This window comes from Protomyctophum parallelum (assembly GCF_964188405.1).
Source record: "Protomyctophum parallelum genome assembly, chromosome: 12".
NCBI lineage: Eukaryota > Metazoa > Chordata > Actinopteri > Myctophiformes > Myctophidae > Protomyctophum > Protomyctophum parallelum.
This window is the reverse complement of record NC_139712.1, coordinates 21880921-21901115: the sequence shown is the minus strand read 5'-3', so window position 1 is coordinate 21901115 and position 20195 is coordinate 21880921. Positions and strand designations below refer to the sequence as shown.

The window sequence follows — 20195 nt, the reverse complement described above, 5'->3', positions numbered from 1 at the left end:
GTTCTATGGATAGGTTGAAGATGTAAGTGATATATGGAGTTATCTGTGCTGCTGCATCCCTTAAAAAGAGAGGAGATATACCATCCAGACCTGTGGCCTTTGCACAGATAATCTCAGAAAGCATCCCTGAGACCGCCTCCACTTCCACCTTCTGCAGGGAGAATGAGTTAGAGGTCACCCCCTGGTTCTCATAGAAGTTCCTAACCCTGTTAATGTCAAAAATACCCGGAGAAGCCGGCAATTTAGCGACCAGCTCTGCTGCTACATTATTGAAATAATTATTGAATTGGTTTGCCACTATTTGCTTATCAAAAACCATCTCATCATTGATTTTAAGGCCGATCTTGCTGCCTTTATTATTATTGACTTTATTACCTGCTCCTAGCTCTTTTAGGGTTTTCCAGAGTTTTTGTGTGTTACCTTTATGCTCCATTATCTGATCTTTATAGTGGGTCCGTTTTGCCTTATCTATGAGCCTCTGGGTCTCATTTCTTAGCTTCTTAAAAAGAGAAAAATCTTCTACTGAGTCGGAATTGCGGTAAGATTTATGGGCTCTCTCTCTGGCCCTGATGGACTCCAATATTTCATTATTAAACCAGCGACTAGACCTCTGTTCAGTTCTCACCTGTCTGAGGGGTGCAATTGTGTCAATGGCTTGGGTGAATTCCTTCCCAAAAGCTTCCCAAGTTTTATTGACACAGCCTCCCGTTAGAACTGGTGTCCAGTCCCTCTTTCCTATTTGCTCTGTGAATTTGTCCGCAGAGTAATTTTTAAGAGACCTCGCCAGGACAGTCTTATGGTCATTGTATGTATCCCTTACTATTTTTCTTGTGCAGAATGTCATATAATGGTCGCTAATGCCATACTCGATGGTTCCACTCTGTGAATTTTTTGTGACATCTGAGACTAAGATAAGATCTATTATGGTTTTTGTTGTTTCACTTACTCTAGTAGGTTGTTTGATTAGTTGCTTAAAACCATAGGAGTTACACAAATTTTCAAACACTTTCATTGTAGGGTGGGTATGTTTAGATACATCGGTATTCATGTCTCCCATCAGATTGATCTCCATTGAATCAGCCACGTTGGATAACACAGAGTCCAAAGAGTCATAAAACTCTGTCTGATCTGGAGGTCTGTAGCAAGCCCCAAATAATATGGGTTTTGTTTTGGTTAAACAAATGTCCAGCCAAACGATTTCCAGTTCATTCATGAGATCCTTTCTGACGTTGAAAGAAATCTCTCTCTCTCTCTCTCTCTCTCTCTCTCTCTCTCTCTCTCTCTCTCTCTCTCCCTCTCAATCATACTCATCCATTGTCTACCTCGCTCTGTCTTTCCCTGAGATCGCTGCCATTCAGAAAGTCTGTGCAATCCAAAGAGTCTAATTGTTAAATGACTGCGTCAGTTGTGATTGCATCGCCACTCAATCAAGCAGTTATAAACCCTAGCACGCCACCGAGTGGCACGCTACGACCTTGTAGGTCTGCTATTTTTTCAATAGCTAAAGTATAACATAATGCTTAATTAAAACACCAACAGGGATTCCCGTCCAGAATCATTTTAGGCTTGTGAAATGGGACATTCTGCATAATGAGTACTTTCTACTTTTTGTACTTTAAGTACATTTTGATACCAATACTTTTGTACTTACTTACATATATATTTTTTAATTCCAGACTTTTACTTGTAACAAACATTTCTATATTGCAGTACTGATACTTTTACTTAAGTAAAAGTGCCTTTTTTGCATCTCTTCTGTGTGTGTACAGATGTAATCTATTGTATATACCCGTAAGGGTCCCTCTCTGTGCACACACACGTGTGATTTCACTGTGTTTAGGTCCTATGGCTATCTCCACTATGGCAGTGGCTTTTCAGCCTGCCAGAGGCTGCCATTCTTATCTTGACTGCACAGCGAACAACACGAGAGGAACCGTTGCACGAGTCCTACTGACAACTGGATTGTATCCAGCTGATTGGCCAGTGGGCACTGTGTGTGTGTGTGTGTGTGTGTGTGTGTGTGTGTGTGTGTGTGTGTGTGTGTGTGTGTGTGTGTGTGTGTGTGTGTGTGTGTGTGTGTGTGTGTGTGTGTGTGTGTGTGTGTGTGTGTGTGTGTGTGTGTCACAGACAGACAGGCGGGCAGCGTTATCTATTTCAATCTCTCTTTCACTTGCTGTTTCGGATTGCATTCACACCTACAGTGCACTCTCGTGCACTTGGAAGCAAAGCGAAATATTCCGATAAATGTACAAATATACCTCCAAAATCGACTTAAGTAAGAATCAGAATCGTCTTTATTGTCTACGTCACAGTTTGTCTACACTCACACACACACACACACACACACACACACACACACACACACACACAGCATAAGTGCAGTAAAGTAAATGTAGTAATGTACTTATGCTGAGTTCAGACGGGCATATACAGTCTTCCATGCATTGTCAATGGAAGCCAGCGACATGGAGAGATGCAAAAGATGCATCAAAGCTACAAATTGAAGCTGAGCTGAGGTCACCTTCCAGATGCAAATCTGGCTGACGCCAACGACCGTGTGAGCAACAGGTTTTACAGAGTGACAACGCAACAAATTATGTTGCATCTTTGCGTCTGCCTGCACTGCGTGAAAAGAGGAATTAACGGGCAATTGTGGGCACTGTATTTTGCCCGTAAACCTCAAGTTTAGCAGCATATACAGTTGATATACAGTAATATACAGGTGTGATGGTATAAAATTCGGGAGTTTACCAGAGTTTGTTGGGAAGTTTAACGTGAGTTTCCTGTAATATACACATCCGTATTCCATGCTTTTTTGCGCAGCAGTTACTTTTCACCACTTATACTTTCATATTTACATATTTAACCCATTATTTTGGTGTTTTAACTAAGCATTATGTTATACTTTAGCCATTGAAAAATAGCAGATCTAAAAGCTTGTAGGTCTGCTATTTTTGAAAAATCGTAAAAATGCGTCTCAAATCTTTGAATATTATATTCTTTCAGAGCAAACATTTTTCTTATTGCGACGTCAGGCCAAAATGGATTAAGTCCAGGCGGCGGAAATTATGTTTTTACGACCCAGGCCGTTGTGTCCGTGTGTCTGTCTGTGTACAGGGAATCTCGCAAACCGCTGGACTGATCTGTCCCCCCCCCCCACCCCACCACACATACATGTTGTTTTAGAACTCCCCTCATAGGCAAAGACTATGCCCATTTCTGCCTAGGATCCAATCTACCTCCAAATGGTTTTGAGGTTGCCTCTAAACAACACACAGCCAAACGTGATTGCACTGTACACCTTGAGGCATGCAAGGGAATGTTTCAAATGTCACTGTCGTCTGTTGCAAAATCATGATTTTGTTCAGCAAATGGAAGAACATAATAGAGATGGGCGGGGCAATATAATGAGGCAATTACATGTGAGGCTGGATCAAGTGCATTTTCTGCACATTTGTTGAGGTGAAAAGGTTACAGAATACTAATTGATGTGACACTGTTTGGATGCTTTCATTCTGCATTCACAAATGGGAATGTGTGTGTGTGTGTGTGTGTGTGTGTGTGTGTGTGTGTGTGTGTGTGTGTGTGTGTGTGTGTGTGTGTGTGTGTGTGCGCGCACACTGTATGTGTTAATTGGCAGCTGCATATTGGAATTTAATTATGGCTTCACGCCTCAGTCAAAGGTTGGAAGACGGCACATAACACCTCGTGTCACATGCAGAAGACATAGATAAAGGTGTTTCTAGGATCAATCCGACGTCTGCTCTCTATCTCCTTAGAACTCAGTGGCTGGCCCTGAAAACATAATATGGAATTGGCTGGTATTTGGTAAAGTGTTGCCGTGGGGTGTGTGTGTGCGTGCGTATACGCGCGTTGTCCAATGTTTTGGCTATAGTTGCAAGAGTCTCAGTCTTAACAAGGATATTGATTTCATGTGCGTTCTCTAATTAAAATATGTGTTATTATTCTCTATGTGCTGGTTTGGTCTACACAGTTGTTCATGTTCAAAATGTTTTTTAATTTACCGGGTTGTCGCGCACTCATTGGTTGTCAAATATGTTTCTATTAAACAGATTATAAATTATTACAAACATTATGATATGAAATACTTTTTTTATGAAACAAAATGAAAGAAAAATAAACAAGACAAAAAAGAGAAAGAAATCCCTTAACCCTCCCACCCATACTGCTCAGTGACACTGCATACTATATAATAAGATGATAGAAAGCTCATGGAAAACATCTGAAAAGAAAATGGCGTACAGTCAACCATATCAATGGTATCCTGTCTATTAATTGTTTCTACTCAGGTAATGGACAAGGGGCAGCCAAACCTTATCAAACTGTCTCTCCCTGTTTCTCAGGAAATAACTTCAATGTGTAATTACTAATCAGGCCCTGTTAACTGCCACGCGCCCATGTGCATTTAGCACTTTGTTACGTGTTTAATTACTAGGCTGTTGCGAGTTGTGTGTTTAACGATAAAGAGTGTGTTTAAAGGGTGTTTAATGATATCAATCAAACTGTATTGACAGCCGTAGCCAATGGAAGACAAAAAACAATTAAAAACATACAAAACAGTTACAAATAAATACAGGAGTTCATAAAACTCAAAAAATCTGTCATATAAAAGAAAATCTATAAGAGGCACTCATACCAATGTTTCCACATCAAAGAGCGGTATCTAACAGTGCTAAACCTAGGATTGGTCAACACCTTAACACATTTGATGCCAAGGATGGGTATACTCGCCCTAAGGCCTCGCTATTTTCCATTTTTGGAATAGCTCACCGTTGCTAGGCATGGTTGCTATAGGGCCTCGTCACTGCCGTCCCAACCACATTAGCTCTTTTGCATTAGCCACGGCCTTTGCACGCTCTTTTCTCAGAAACTACGGCGCTGCCCTGTCTTGGTTACACAATATATGTTTCGGGTGAATTGAATTAAGATCCGCGCGTCACTTTTCACAGCCGGTTTCTACTTCCAGCTCATCTGTAATGTTTCGCCTTCGGCGGGTGGGGGGGGGGACTTCACCCTGCTGATGGCTGCTCATAGGGTCTAGACTCTCTAGAGTTGAGCCCTCGGGGGGGAGGCTTGTGGGTTTAAGTGTGTACTAGCTCAGGAAAACGCAGACCTGTCTACCCACTCAGCTACGACTGCCAGTAAAGGTCATTAGACCATGTATGTGCCGAGAATAAATAGCTTCTGGCTCGAACAAATACTCCTTTCGCTTCTAGTTACTCATAGTCTGAAATAAAAATGTAAATCACTTTTTTGGTGCATGGAGATATATAGCTTTTTTATTATTAACATTTGATATCACAATTTTGCAACCCATTGTTTCACCCAATGTCAAATATATAATGTAATCCTGGGCGCTACACTTCCTCTGCCAACCTGGGGAGAGCAACGGACTGACCTCATGCTACCTTCAATACATGAGGAGTCCAAGCCGCTTCTATTCAACTGACAGGGGGGGAGTTTCTCCAGTTGGACATAGCGTGTGGAAGGAACACGTTATTCCAACCAGTTCCTTTCCCCTCCATCACACGTCCCGGCTGGCCAGTGGGAGACCTTGACAATTAATTGTTTTTCCTATCTCTCTAGCCCCGCTTTTATGAATAGTTTTCATATCGTTTTAGCCCCCCTATGCACGGCAAATTCAGTATACAGTATACAGCCCTATAGCCCTATAGCCCATTTGTGTCGGTCTTGCTTCTCGCAAAATGTTATACTAGTTCATGCTTGGCCTTTTCATTTCTTGGCATTCAGTCAAGGCCGCGTGCGGCTGCCTCGGCTTAGTGCTGTTGTTTTGAAAGTGCTTATGTAAATGAGGCTGGCTACATTTAAACCCTCCAGGCATACAGTGGTCAAAAGGACCTACAGAGTTGGCTCTGTATTGGCTCTGCTATTTTCCCCCTAGCAATACCTCCCTTTGAAAAAAAAATAAAAAATAGCAGGCAATATAGAAAGTGTAGCTCACAACAGGTCACGTTGGGGTTAGGAAGCATTGTCAGCTTCTATATAGGCTATTGACGTTCGAACAATGAGGTTCAAGTATAGTTGACGGGAAGAAACGGGTTTGATTCGTAGCACATTTAACCACTTAAGCCCTATTATAATACTCACGACGAACCTGCAAAGGTGACAGATCTATACAAACTCACAACGTGTCACAATGCAATGTGTCTGTCTTGAGCTTGTGGATCAGCTATTTTTATGATTTTTTTTTCTTATCCATCAAGCCTGCCCACATGAGTGGGGGGATTTATCTTAGGAGAGTCAACGCCCACACTCTTTATTTTCAGCCTCCAGAGGTTGGTCTCTGCTCTGCAAACCACCTTCAATCCTCCGCCTGTCTCAAGTGACTACTGGACAATCACAGCGCATCTTTTCCGGGACTTGTCAGACCCGAGCATGCGCTCTGTGACGCACGCTCATGCTTCCGCGGGGCTTCGCAAGGAAACTCTGGGGTTTTTTTGCCCCCCCCTTGAGCACATACACTCCAGAGCCGAAACCTTTATATGTCTATGCAGGGGGGAAGGATAAAGACAGCCAAGCAATCTGTCCTCGGATCCCAATCTGTCCCCAGATGCCAATCTTGCGTTACTGTCGGGCATGCCTCTTATCTCCATATTTTATGTCTCATTGTCTCCACCAGGCCGAAGGCATGCATGGGGAGAGAGTATGTTTTGCACTTCATCCGTGTGTGAGTGTCTATGTGTGTCCGTGCGTCTGTGTCCGTGCGTCTGTGTGTGTGTGTGTGTGTGTGTGTGTGTGTGTGTGTGTGTGTGTGTGTGTGTGTGTGTGTGTGTGTGTGTGTGTGTGTGTGTGTGTGTGTGTGTGTGTGTGTGTGTGTGTGTGTGTGTGTGTGTCCGTGCGTCTGTTACCAGCTAATCTCCAGCACCGTTGACCCAGTCAATGCCAGATGTTGTGCACACACTCCCTGGATGCCAACGTTGAACCTCTGCCCCACATTTTCCAGAACGGCCTGTTATAGCGTCACCAGGAGGCCGAATTTTGTAAAACATTTTTTTTCCAATATTACTCCTCTAGATTGCAGCATGTGATTTGTGAGCGGGCTAGCCAATAAGGGCTCTGTGTTGCGTGTGGAGAATTGTGTAGGTTAGTGTTTGTGGTGTAGCCAGAGCGGAGCTGAGCACACTTCAGATTTCACTTTAGTTTGGTGACAGGTCTTATAGCTGCATTGGAGAGCTTATACTTCCACAATGTTTTAGTGCTTTATTTACTCACAATAACCTGTAGCAACAGTGCACTCTCAATTCATCCTGTAATTATGTCCTGTTAGAGTCTTGATCAACGCTGATGAAGGCTATGTGAGCTAAAAGACGTGCGTTGTTGGTCTCGGTGAGGAAAATAAAATGATGAAAAGAGTTCTGCTGGATTGTTTATCTTCTAGTTGTATTTTTTGACCGTGCCTGCCTACAGTATACTGCCTGCCCTAAAGCCTCGACGTAATTTACTTTGGAAATTAGATATATAAGTGCAAGCACTGCGCTGTTAGTTTCTGTTCCTGGATCAATGCCAGGCAGGTCTATTAGTAGTAGTAGTTGCTGCGAGATTGAGGTCTAGCCAACACCAACTCGGGATTCCGGGATCGCTGCCATCAGGTTCTTTAGCTCTGCAGTGTTGTCAGCCAAGCTGTCGCGCCGCAGCACGTCTACATACTGTAGGTGGTACGCTTCTTTCCCCTCCTGGCTTTGCCCTGGGTTGGCTCCCTTAGGCTCAATTTACTTGCCTCAAGTTCTGGGTGCCTGACGCAGTGCCCTGCCAGCCTCATCCTTCTATCTCTGACTTTGTCCGTGTGGTAGGTCCCCATAGAGGTCCACATTTCTGATGTGGTCCGTCCATGTGACACCTAGTGCCATTCGTAGCATTCCTGTGTAGACTCCATCCAGAGCTTTTTCCTGTTGTACTGTGAGGGTCCTTGTCGGCCCCAAACAGCAGTACTGACTCCACAGTAGCTATTAGGACACCTAGTGGTTGGATTCGGTGTTACCAGTGTTACCGGTGTTGAGAAGCACGGTGGAAACGGTGGGGATATTCTAGCACCGCGACAGGCCTACCAACAGCAACTATTTATAATGATGTCTGCCCGTCCGCCCGCCTGTCCCCACACAGAAAAGCCCTATTGCCAACCCCACTTAGGGTGTGGGCGCTACAAACTGCAGTTTTGAATCCAACTCCTTTGAACGCACTGTGTCAGAGATGCGCCTTGTCGACTAATGCACTCATTGATATGTGTCATTTAGCGGACACTTCGAGTGGCGTCTTCCTCAGAGTCAGAACAGGTTGACTCTGAGGAAGACGTGAGTCAAAATGGCACCAGTCGAGTGCTCCCGTGTTTTATTTGGATATAGACTCTCCTGAAGTGCCCGGGTATTATTCTCTCTGATTCAAGTTGTCCCTGTTGAGCACCGAAGAGCCCTTCACATGTAGTAACAGATGGCTACACATCGTAGACCCGCACACACACACAGTACACACACACACACACACACACACACACACACACACACACACACACGCACACGCACGCACGCACACTCCCTGGAAATACAAACGTCTGGGTTTCCGAGGCTACTTACTCACTCACTCACTGACTCACTCACTCACTCACTCACTCACTCACTCACTCACTCACTCACTTGTCAGTTCAAGTCCCCCTCCCCCGTTATACAAACATCCTCCACAGTGTGAACCCATGTGTCTGCGGTGACACTGATGCGAGGTCACTATGAGTCCCTGGTGGGACTGGGGAATAATGCTCGGAAGAACATGGCATCCGACGATGCGTGTTGTGCTGATGAGATGTATGATATGTAGTGTGTGGCTGGCCAATCACAGCTGTGCGTTGCTGTGTTGTGCCGTGGGGTTGTGGCATGTGAGCGGGCTATAGCCAATAAGGGCTCTGTGTTGCGTGTGGAGAATTGTGTATAGGAGTGAGAGGGGGATGTTTCACAGCAATCGGTGACCCCTACATTAAGCTGTGTCCTTCCCAACATGCAGTGCGGGGGCTATGGTGGGGCTAGGTGTGTGTTTTGGGGTAAATGTATTACATTTGGGTATTACACACAAGACTTTGCTGCAGGTCTGCCTCGCACATTGTGCCGGGATCGGAGGGTGTTTTTTCGCGAGGCCACGGCAGGCTGGCCGTTCTCCGTGGCGTGTGGTCGTGTCCGTTGAAGTCAGCAGCAGTGTTTTGCTAAACGGCTATCCTGCCCTGAGCTAATGTGACGCGCAGGTTTAGGATTGTAAAATAGATAAGAGACTATGCAGTATGCACATGCGTCACTTTGTTTCCACCGTGACATGCCCCCCTCGTCTAGACTGAGTGGCAAAACATTGAGCAGCATGGAGCGTTGGCTTTGAAGCACTCGTTGGAAACCACTCAACACTCCTGCGTACTACTGCACATGCTTCTAAATCTCACATAATGCACGAGGCGGAAGGATATTATTACTGAAATGTGCTTCCAAAAATAATCACCTGCACACTATTTCAGCATAGAAAGTATATTAGTATAGTATAGTATAGAAAGTAGCTCAAAACATGTCTACGGTGGATTTTCATGAAATAAAAACATTGCAATTCAAGCTTTCCGTACAGCTGCAATGTTGGCAAGTTTAATGTTGATCAGATAGGACTTTTCTGTTTGGATGTATGGGCTGTCAAGGCCAGAATGTTTGTTTCTTTTCCTGCATAACTGTGCAGGAAATGATGATGTATGATGATGATGATGTCACGTGCATACCCTCTATAGAGCGTTGCAGTCCCGCCCCCTTTCATGACGACGCCAGGCCCAGGAAATAGTTCCCAATGCATTTTTCCCATAGACATTTCAAAACGTATTTATATAAAGACCTTATAAGCGAAAGAAGAAAAACAACAACAAAAGTGTTGTAACCTGCCTGTTTTCTTCTTCTTTCTAATTATTTGTCCAGCCCGAAACATTGTGTTTGTTGTCATGATTTGTCACAGCAATATTTGGCTTTATCCAGCGGCGTAAACGTCTTTAAATAAATACTTTCTGAAAAGTCTATGAGGAAAAATGAACGGGGATTTATTTTCCGGGTCTCTCGAGGGGGCGGGACTGTGACGCTCTATTGTGTGGAGCTGGAATTAAACCCTGGACGTGACGTGACACTAACTGTCCGTCCAGTTGTCTGAGAGGGACCACAGGTGTCCTGCAGACCGTATTGTCTTCGCTGTCTGACCGCCGGTGTCCTTTTACGTGCAACACCGTCGATTCTCTGGAGGAGTTGCTTTGTTTTCTTTCTTCCAAGTGAAAGTCTATACAAAATGAGATCACGCCTTGATCGGATTGACTCGGTTCCAGTTTTGGAATTCAACCTCGGGGGAATTGAATTTGAGAACACGGCGGAGAAAATAATCATTGACGCATTCTATTCGGGGAGACTATACTATACACTGTCCCATGGCACGTTGTGTGAATGGAGGTGTGATATTATTTTGTCTCCATCTGGGCTCTCTGCCTTGAGTCCACACACACGCACACGCACACACACGCGCACACACACCTCGTAGTAGCGACAACCCGACACCGAACATCCTATCAAGGCTTGGTCTCAAATAATGAAAATAGCCGTCTTCAAACGACACGTTGTGAACTTGTATTGATCAGCTATTTTTGGCTCAAAATATTTTCAGATGGTGGTGGGGGGTGTGGGGTGTGGGGGTGTGGGGGGGCGGCGGCTCTGGCTCAAATTACCGCCCCCATCTGGCAGAGTCAGGTGAGGTGCACAGACACTCACACTGCCGTCATGTCGGACAAATGTGATTATATTTGACTGAGGGACTTCATTTTAGTTTTTTCATGTCATGAAAGCAGGGAATCATAGCTTCAAATTGACATATCGGTTGTTCAGTTTGACCCACCAGTTTTGGAGATATGGCTTATAGAGTAATGTCTTGCAGAAAACAGCGAGTTGAGAAAACAGGCTTGAAAGGTTCACTTCTGTGGTCTCTAACATTACACCTACAGTATAGCTACATGTGTAAGCATTTATTTCATATTTACATTCAGCTCTGACACTTATTTCTGACATGGTCTAGTATGTGAAGAATCTGCCTGTCACCTGTCACGGCCGGGCTGCCATTGACTCCTTTCTTTAAGTAATTCAACGCGCTCCTATTCAGTCACGCTCTGGTATTGTGTGGTCTGGTATTGTGTATCGCCTTGTCCACCCCGTCCTTTATGCTTGTGTATGGAGTCGATGCCGGTATACACAGAATGTGACAGAACATAAACTCATCTTCCTCTTCCCGCTGTGTCTTATTTCTCGGCTCACATACAGATCACGGTGACGGAGACGGTGCTGTTCCTGATCCAGTACACGTCCAAGGAGTTCGACCGCTCGGAGAAGAGCGTGGCCACGGGCGACTGCTGCTACCTCAACCCGCTGGTGCGCCGGACCTTCAGGTTCCTCGGTAAGGGCCACCGGCCGCGCTTTTTCACGTCCCCTACATGTGTTCTCTTAAAACTGTTTGGTAGCCATAAATGTCTAGACGTCTAATTGCCAATTACGTACCGGATGCCACGGACGACAAGACGTCTTCCCTTTTTTTTTTTTTTTTTTTTATTCATATTTTGAAAATTCCTCTAATCTGGTGTACAGGTGATGACATGCACATTACATGCATAATATAATTACAAATTATTTCTTTCTTTATAATGGGATAATTGGCACTCAAAGCCTAAACTGGTGACCACCAGGTGGCGCTGAAAGAGTTCCATTTTGGGGTGGGAACCCCTTTTGGTGTTTCATTATGATATACTTTAGCTATTGAAAAATAGCAGATAGCGCGGCACCGAGTGCCGCGCTATGAGCTACATAGGTCTATTTTAAACATTTATAGCAGCCAGCAGCAGTTAGCACATCATCACAATACAATCTGCTATTACCTTCCCCATTCATTCTGTACACACGCACACATATGATACGGGGAAAACAATTAAATATATTTGATTTATTTATGTGTGTGTGTGTGTGTGTGTGGGGGGGGGGGGGGGGGTTCTGCTTAGCACGAAACAGACTGAAGCCAAAGAACATTGGCGTGGCCTTCGACTGCAGGGAAAGTTGGCCTGTGTCGATTCAGCTGATCACACATTTGATGTACAAAAATGCCGCTATTGGGGAGGATGTTTTAAAATGCACCATCAAAGCAAGACTGCAAGTATTACCAACCAAGTACAATCTGTCAATCTGGTAACCCGACACCCACACTCCACTCTGTATAAACCATCATGATTCTGAACAACACCCATCGCACACATAACAAATGGATGTAGTGCATACACAAATGTGTATATTGCCCACCACGACCGGATTGTTGACCTAGTGTCTGATGCAGTTCGAAAACATGTGCTATATCTAGTGCAGCAATGTACTGTGTAAACATTCAAGAGTGTTACCAGATTGGTTTAGCTGTGCATGCGATGTCTTTGCTAACATCCCAAATACACAAACTTGGATCAGAGTATTAGATTTTTTTTTAATTTTGTTATAAAGTATATTTATTGGGACAAACAGACATTACACAACAAGAACATAATAACAAACAAAAGAAAATAAAAGAAAAACAGCTCAGGCACAACACTATTATAAATAAAAAGATTGAATATACAAAGACATGACAAGGACAATGAACCATAATGACAAGTGACTTTCGAATTTTCATAGACTCCCAATCAGGGAATACATCCATACAGTATATTAATACATATTAAAAAGGCAGACTTTGACCCTCTCAAATATCCTTGATACCTATTCAAACTAAGTGCAGCGCGTGTAAAAACGAATGCCATAAAATCACCTAAATGATCTGCCGCGGAAATTAAATGACGACGCTGAAGTGCTGGACTGAAATGAAATGGAAAAGAAGATAATGTCACATCTGTCTCTCTACAGTGACTGCTCATTGATCTGCTGATTAGGTTCTTTCTGGTTTAATTGAATTGCTTCTCAATTCCAACCCCATGAGGAGCTGTTTCAGGCCACTGACTCTGGCATCAGCCCATGCACCGCTTACGCCAGTAAATAAAGCGGATCTATCGTTACGGAGTTACATGGATAACAGACGTATACACACACACACGTATGACACATACGTACACACAGAGACTTGGCGTAGATACTGGAGCGGTGCCCATTGGAGCCTCTACAGCCGTGTCCCCGTTGGGTACTACTACTGGCCTACTTGGAACGATGCAAGTTGGAAATGCATGCCCCACCCAGATATTTTGTCTGTGTCCCTTTTTATGAGAGCGGACGTAGAACATGCACATCGACATGCTGGGTGCTGCAGGGCTAAAGGAACTTCAGCAGATATTGGATGGAGCCCGTTCTTTATTGAGAATTGAGAACGTCTCGATCCATTTGATCTTCACCAAAGTGTGGTGTTTTGATTGGACATTAGGATGTTGTTCATATTCTACACCTGAGGGACGTTCGATGTGTGTCACACATCCATCAGGGGGCGTATGTACTCAGACACGGCGCCGCGCCGCTAATGGCTTTCCGAGACTCTTGGGAGAATGGGAGAATGTCACCGCACTCCACAACCCCCCCACCACAGGGACCACTTAACAGTCTGAGCCATTTCCCATAGTATGACACTAATGGACACGAACAGGCACATTTGTGCAAGTGCACACGCCAGTGCATTCATAGTAAGGATACACACACACACACACACACACACACACACTGTGATGTGTACATGTGAGCTTGTAGCAAATGAGCTATTTTTTTGTTTGTTGCTATTTTGGAACAATAAATGTATTATCTTTGTTGTGAAGGCTGAAGACCAGGGAAGAAGGATCATTTTCCGCTGTACATCTCAAACTGTAGTCTGACATATACCAACAGTCCGACATATACGTGGCCTCTTAAGACTCACCCGAGGCTTCGGCATTCGTTGCCGGTTAAAGCCCAACACACACCGGGTGCGCAGCGACGCGGCACAGGCGTTGCCGCGCGGCAACACCTGGGAAATATAGAACAGTGGCGTATCATCGGAGCGTCAGGCGAGGCGTGAACGCGCGTCAGACGCCGCCAATGTGGGATAGGTTCATTGAAAATAACGTTTTGACGCGCGGCGTTCGCAGACGGTGTGTGATGGGCTTAAGACACATGCGTACATGGGCGATTAAGACTCATCCGGGGCTTCCGCGTGTGTGTAGGTTTTGGGTAGGGTGTCGGACAATTGCGTGTCGGAAACCGTTAGGACATCGGACCAGAGATATGCACCCCTTTTCACCACAATATAGGACGTTATATTTGAAGAACACGACCACACTCTTGTGAAACAATCACTTGTGCAAGTGGAAATGTGCTCTTCCGTTGGTGTAGCCATGTTTGAACCAATAATGGTTCTCAAACACTTTTCATGAAATTGGCCACGTACGCCATTTAAAAAAACATTATGTGCCATGGACACCTCATAAGAGAAGACTCGCTGGAACCGGCCCAGCCCCCTGGGCACGTTCCGGGGGGTCGGGATGTTCCGGGGACCCCCACACGAAAACCGTTTCGGATGCAGGCGGCTCGCCGGAACGGCGTCGGCACCCTGGGCGCGTTCCTGTGGGTGGAAGTTCCGGGGACTCCTCAGGGACCCCCACACGTAGTTGCACCACTCATTTCACACAGGTGTGATTTTTTAAATAAAAATGTCATATTTGCCCTGTGCAATTTGTGATTACAATTTGTGATTATTTGCCTAAAAGGCAAAAAAATATGCAATTCCCATGTTCAATACAAAAAAAAAGAAGTGTCCCTTTAATCATAATTATTTATGTGACAATCAGTCCGACTTCCCGTTAGTCCGACCTACGTTGCCGGTTAAGATACAGGTTAGGGTTAGGGTTTGGGATAGTGTTAGTTTGGACTTTTTTGGAGGTCGGAATAATGACATACAAGCACCGGTGAGAAGTGATGTTAATGTTCTAAAAAGGGCAGATAACCTACCGTCGGTGGCGGTGTTTGCCGACCGGCTCTTGTGTTTGCACCATTGTATATCAGCCTTTTAATCTGAGAGATGGAGTTCTCACTGAGACCCGACCCGGAATGGCAGTCACTTTGAAGAGAGGCCATAAAACAGACCATACTCCCCTGTGACTTGCTCGCTGAGGTGCACACGATACTAATGGCTCTGCCGTGCCTGGTGTGCTACACTACAAGAGCACCCATTTACGGGCGCTCGGAGGCAGTAATTACTTAGCATGCCGCCGTTGTCGGGTGGAAAGCTTTTCACGCCTGGAACCGTAACCGTTACTTGTCACGACATGGAAAAAAAGATAACACTATAGGTCTGCTACACCACCTATACTACAAGTTAACGGATTGTACAACGTGTATGTACGGCTGTTTTTAGGCCAAGGAGTGTTTTTTTGTGCAAAACTAATGCTTGGAATGGAATCATGAAAAACCCCTAGTTTGACATGTCACATGCTACTTAAAGCTAAAGGAAAGTTTGGCATTTTTGACAATTTTGCTTGCCATATAGGATGTTAATGGGAGGGTCACAAGAAACCCCTAAAAAAAAGATTGCCCAATACTAACAGCCGGTCAGCAAGTGGATTCATGAATGTATGTATATAGACAATATTTTAGGCCAATAAAAAAAGACTATATACCAAATTCCCCACTTTAACCCATTTTGGTGTGCTGATCTTGATGCTTTAGCTATTGAAAAATAGCAGATCTACAAGCTCATAGCGCGCCACCGAGTGGCGCGCTATGAGCTTGTAGGTCTGCTATTTTTGAAAAATCGAAGAACCACTGACATTTTTAGAATCTGATCTCAGGTCAGAATGGGTTAAACAAAAGAAGCCTGTCGGCTGCCGGACTAATACATACTAATACTCTACATTCTATATGTACTGTATGTGTGGTTATTTGGTTGTCTTACTGTAAATCGCCTTGAATAAGAGTGTCTGCTAAATGCCTATCCATCGTAAAGCAGAGGGGTCTCGATGGAGAGGGACCGCGTCACGCCTCTGTGTCGCCGTGAATGCAAAGCGAACGTCGACCTGGTTCCGCAGGGTTCAGGGGGAGGGGAGAGGCACACGCTGCGGTAGTCAGATGAAGCACGCCTCGCTGCTCGGCGGGGCCGTGGCACCTCATGTTTATTTATGTCTGAGTGTTGCTGTAGATTTGTCATGCACTGTGTGTGTGGGCGTGCGTGCGTACAGTACTTCACAGTGGATGTGCTGCTCCTACGTCTGCTGCTGCATCTCTGACCTGCAATGCCGCACTGTGTGTGTGTGTGTGTGTGTGTGTGTGTGTGTGTGTGTGTGTGTGTGTGCGTTATCAAGCACCTTTCAGCACAAAGTTACAAGGTGCTGTATACAAATCAACCCCATAAAGTGAGTGGCAATCAGATAGGACTTTTATGTCTGGATGCCACTCTGTAGGCATTGCCACATAACTTCAGGGTATGATTGACGATGTCACACACCAACATTTTACCTTTTATTTACAGTAAAACTTTTACTTTTGTAGAAGTTGCCTACCCTCTATACCAGGTGTGGCCAAAAGGTAGATTGAGATATACCAGTAGATCACAAAGGCTGGCAGGTATTGGTATAGACCACATGACATGCCCCTAAAAGTATATATAAAACAATTTATATTCATGAACAGAAGTGACTTGATTGATTGACATCAAAAAAGGGGCCTGTCAGCTCAAACAAACAATCCGAACATATCCAGGTTATATGCGGCATCCAAATTGGTGGTATCGGCACGACTCTACTTGAAACGTTTTCATTTAGTTTTAGTCACATTTTTAGTCACCTGGAATGTTTTAGTGTTTGGTCTAGTTTCAGTCGACTAAATGTACGATTTTTGTCGACTAAATCTACAGGTGATTTAGTCGACTAAAATGTATTTTGGCGGGCCTTGATGCCGTCATAATGGCATATTTTACACTTGCTGAAAATAGCCGATCTACAGGCTCACAAACTGTGCGTAAACTTTGCATAATTACGACTAGCATGGGCTGCAACCGGGGGGCGATTAAATATACAGCGAGAGGTGGCTCGTTATGTTAACGCATCACTCTCTGGTCCTCTCCTCCTCCAAGCTGATTGGACAGAGTCTCGCTCGCTTTATTATAGTTTGACCGCAAATCCCTCGGTTAGTGTCAAAACCCAGAGAGCGGCAATGAGCAATAAAAAAACAGGCTTTAAAAATAGATGAAAGGCTCCCCCTCCGGAGATAGAACACGACGGTGGTGGTGCATGCATGGTGGTGGAGTTGCTACACACAGGTCTCAAGGTTCAAAGCGCTCAGGCGCGCTGGTTAGGAACGCTCTTGAAGATGCACTCTCATAAACAACACTGCATGCTGGATATTGTTTGCTCACAAATAAACGGCCTTCATTTTTTTCAAGCTTCTTCAAACAAAGCACTACAGAAACATTTCAGCTGCGGCATTGTTGCTTGTTTTTTTGTTTTTGTTTGACTTAGATGAGCTTCGGCATGAGGAACTGAAAGATGGTGTTATTTTATTATTGTATTTTTTTCCATTATAGCCTATAGTACATGCTGGCTCATGTATATAGAGTGACTCTTATGTTGCTTGTTGTTGTTTTAGATATATGTGTTGAATAGTGCAGACATTGAATGGGGTGATATCCAACTGACTCAAACTGAATTGATAATGTATGCATAGAATTACTGTGTTGGAAAATATGTCAAAAGACGTCGTTGTCGGCCCAGGCCGTAGCGTAACGGTCTGGGCACCGGACTGGTAATCCAGTCGCAGTGTGCCGCGGGTTCGACTCCCGGACCCGACACGGCCTTTACTGCATGTCTTCCCCCATCTCTCTCCCGTTTCCTGTCAGCCTACTGTCTGTCCCTTCAAAAATCAATAAAAGGCGTAAAATATCTTTAAAAAAAAAAGACGTCGTTGTCGGGGAGCACCATTGGGAAAAAAAGACGTCAAAATACATTCTTGGCGGCGAGTGAGTTAACACTCCGATTGCCAGGGGTTATTTAATCCATTAAATCATAGCGCCCGACGATTTATAGTAGCGGAGCACTTTTACCAACGGACCAGATGTTAGCCCGGATGTGGCTGTAGCAGCTAAATGTATAGCCAAAACACTCTAGAGCCGATCGACAACATCACAATTAGCGACGGGACCGTGGTGGGGCGTCTAAGACATGATCTTTTCTTAGAATTGGACAGGATGATTTAGATCAAGAGTTATTAACGTTTTAAGATTTTCGGTCGCGTCGGCAAAACAGGGGGGGGGGGGGGGGGGGACATTTTTGATGACGTCCCACTTCTGGGACGTTGAATGTTGGAACATCAAATGTTGCGCAACAGGCACTCCTAGGCTGTGGAGCGATGTGACATTGGTTTCGATAGCTATCAACCTCCATCTTTTTGATAAAACTTTGTCCTGGGCGCTGGGTGTTACTAATTGAAAGGATTACAAGACTGTGCTAAGGAGGGAGAAGGTGCGAAAAAGACAGGTGAATATTTGGAACGAGGATTCCGCTCTTGCCCTGCAGGGGTGCTTTGACTGCACAGTTTGTTCTGTGTTCACAGAAGACTGTTAAGGTTTTTCCCAATAACAAACCCTGGGCATCATCAGCCCTTAAAGGCTTAATCCACAATAGGAAAATTGCTTTCAATGAGGGTGATCTACCCAAGGTCAGGGAATTAAATAGGGAGATCAAGTCTGAAATTAAAAAAGCTAAACTAAGGTACAAAGACAAAATCGAAGCTGAGCTGAGCAGTAACAACCTCAGGGAAGCATGGAACGGCATGAAATCTATGACGGGGTCAGATGATAAAGGCCATAAGCACATCTCCATGCCTGGGTTTAACTCAGACGTACAGCTGGCCAATGAGCTAAATAACTTTTACCTAAGATTTGAGAATCAGGACTTTGCTGAAAAAATTACTCAATTAAAGAACGAGAATAGAGCCCCTCCAGACCTAGTTATTGACAAAAAAAGTGTGGAAAAACACCTCAGACACACCAAGTTAAAAAGTCCAGGGCCGGATAACATATGTGTTAAACATATTTTAACTTATCTCTTCAACAACAGCGGGTCCCTAAGTTATGGAAACTGTCCACAATTGTCCCAGTTGCCAAAATTAGGACCCCAAAGTCATTAAATGACTTCAGGCCTGTAGCTTTGACTTCATTAGTAATGAAATGTCTGGAAAAGCTAGTCAAAGATAATATCCTAAAGCAGGTGGTGAAATCTCTAGATCCCCTGCAGTTTGCATACAGGTCTGGAAGAGGTGTAGATGATGCCACTATCACCCTACTGCATTTCCTGTACCGCCACCTTGAGGGGAAAAAAACACAGGCCAGATTGTTGTTTGTTGATTTTTCCTCTGCCTTTAACACGATCCAGCCACATCTCCTAGCCCAGAAGCTAATCAGTTATTTTAAACTGGATCTTTACCTTGTTGGCTGGATCTTAGACTTCCTAACTGTTAGGTCTCAGTGTGTGAGGGTAAATGAGGTCATGTCTTCTCTGCTGCTCTCCTCCACTGGTTCTCCCCAAGGCTGTTGTCTCTCTTCATTACTGTATATTCTGTATACCAACGACTGTTGTAGCCATCACCCTAACAGGTATATTGTCAAATTTGCCGATGACTCTGTAATTGTTAGCCTTCTTGAAAATAATGAAGTACAGCATGGGCCAGTTGTCAATGACTTCATATCCTGGTGTGACAAGTCATTTTTACAACTAAATGTGACCAAAACTAAAGACATGATCATCAGCTTTAGACGGACTCCTCCCAGTCCTGCTCCTACACTTATTAAGGGCACAGAAATTGAAGTCGTAGAGAGCTACAAATACTTGGGTGTCGTTCTGGACAACAAACTCTCCTTTGACTCTCATGTTGCCTCTACTTCAAAAAAAGTCCAGCAGCGTCTTTGTTTTCTGAGGAAAATGCGTTATTTTAATGTCTCATCTGTAATGATGACTCTTTTTTATAGAATATAGTTTGAACTGTTGCCCTCAGGTCGTCGGCTGAGGGTGCCCGCCACAAAGACTAATCGGTTCAAATTATCATTTGTCCCAGCTGCTATTCAACTGCTGAACAGCAAATAGCACTTTATTCTTGCCCCTTTGCACATACTGCCCACTAATGCACTTTTGCTGACTTTGCTAC

General features: G+C 44.4%; 1 protein-coding gene across 1 annotated transcript in view; it reads left to right on the top strand.

The window, feature by feature from the left end:
* Nucleotides 1–20195, top strand: part of plppr5b (phospholipid phosphatase related 5b) — a gene marked incomplete at both ends in the record, with an annotated part of 104538 nt that overhangs the window by 33287 nt on the left and 51056 nt on the right. Inside the window, one exon of the mRNA XM_083778808.1 lies at nucleotides 11340–11472. Within this exon, the coding sequence (XP_083634934.1) occupies nucleotides 11340–11472 (133 nt within the window). The remainder of the gene's footprint in view (nucleotides 1–11339; nucleotides 11473–20195) is intronic.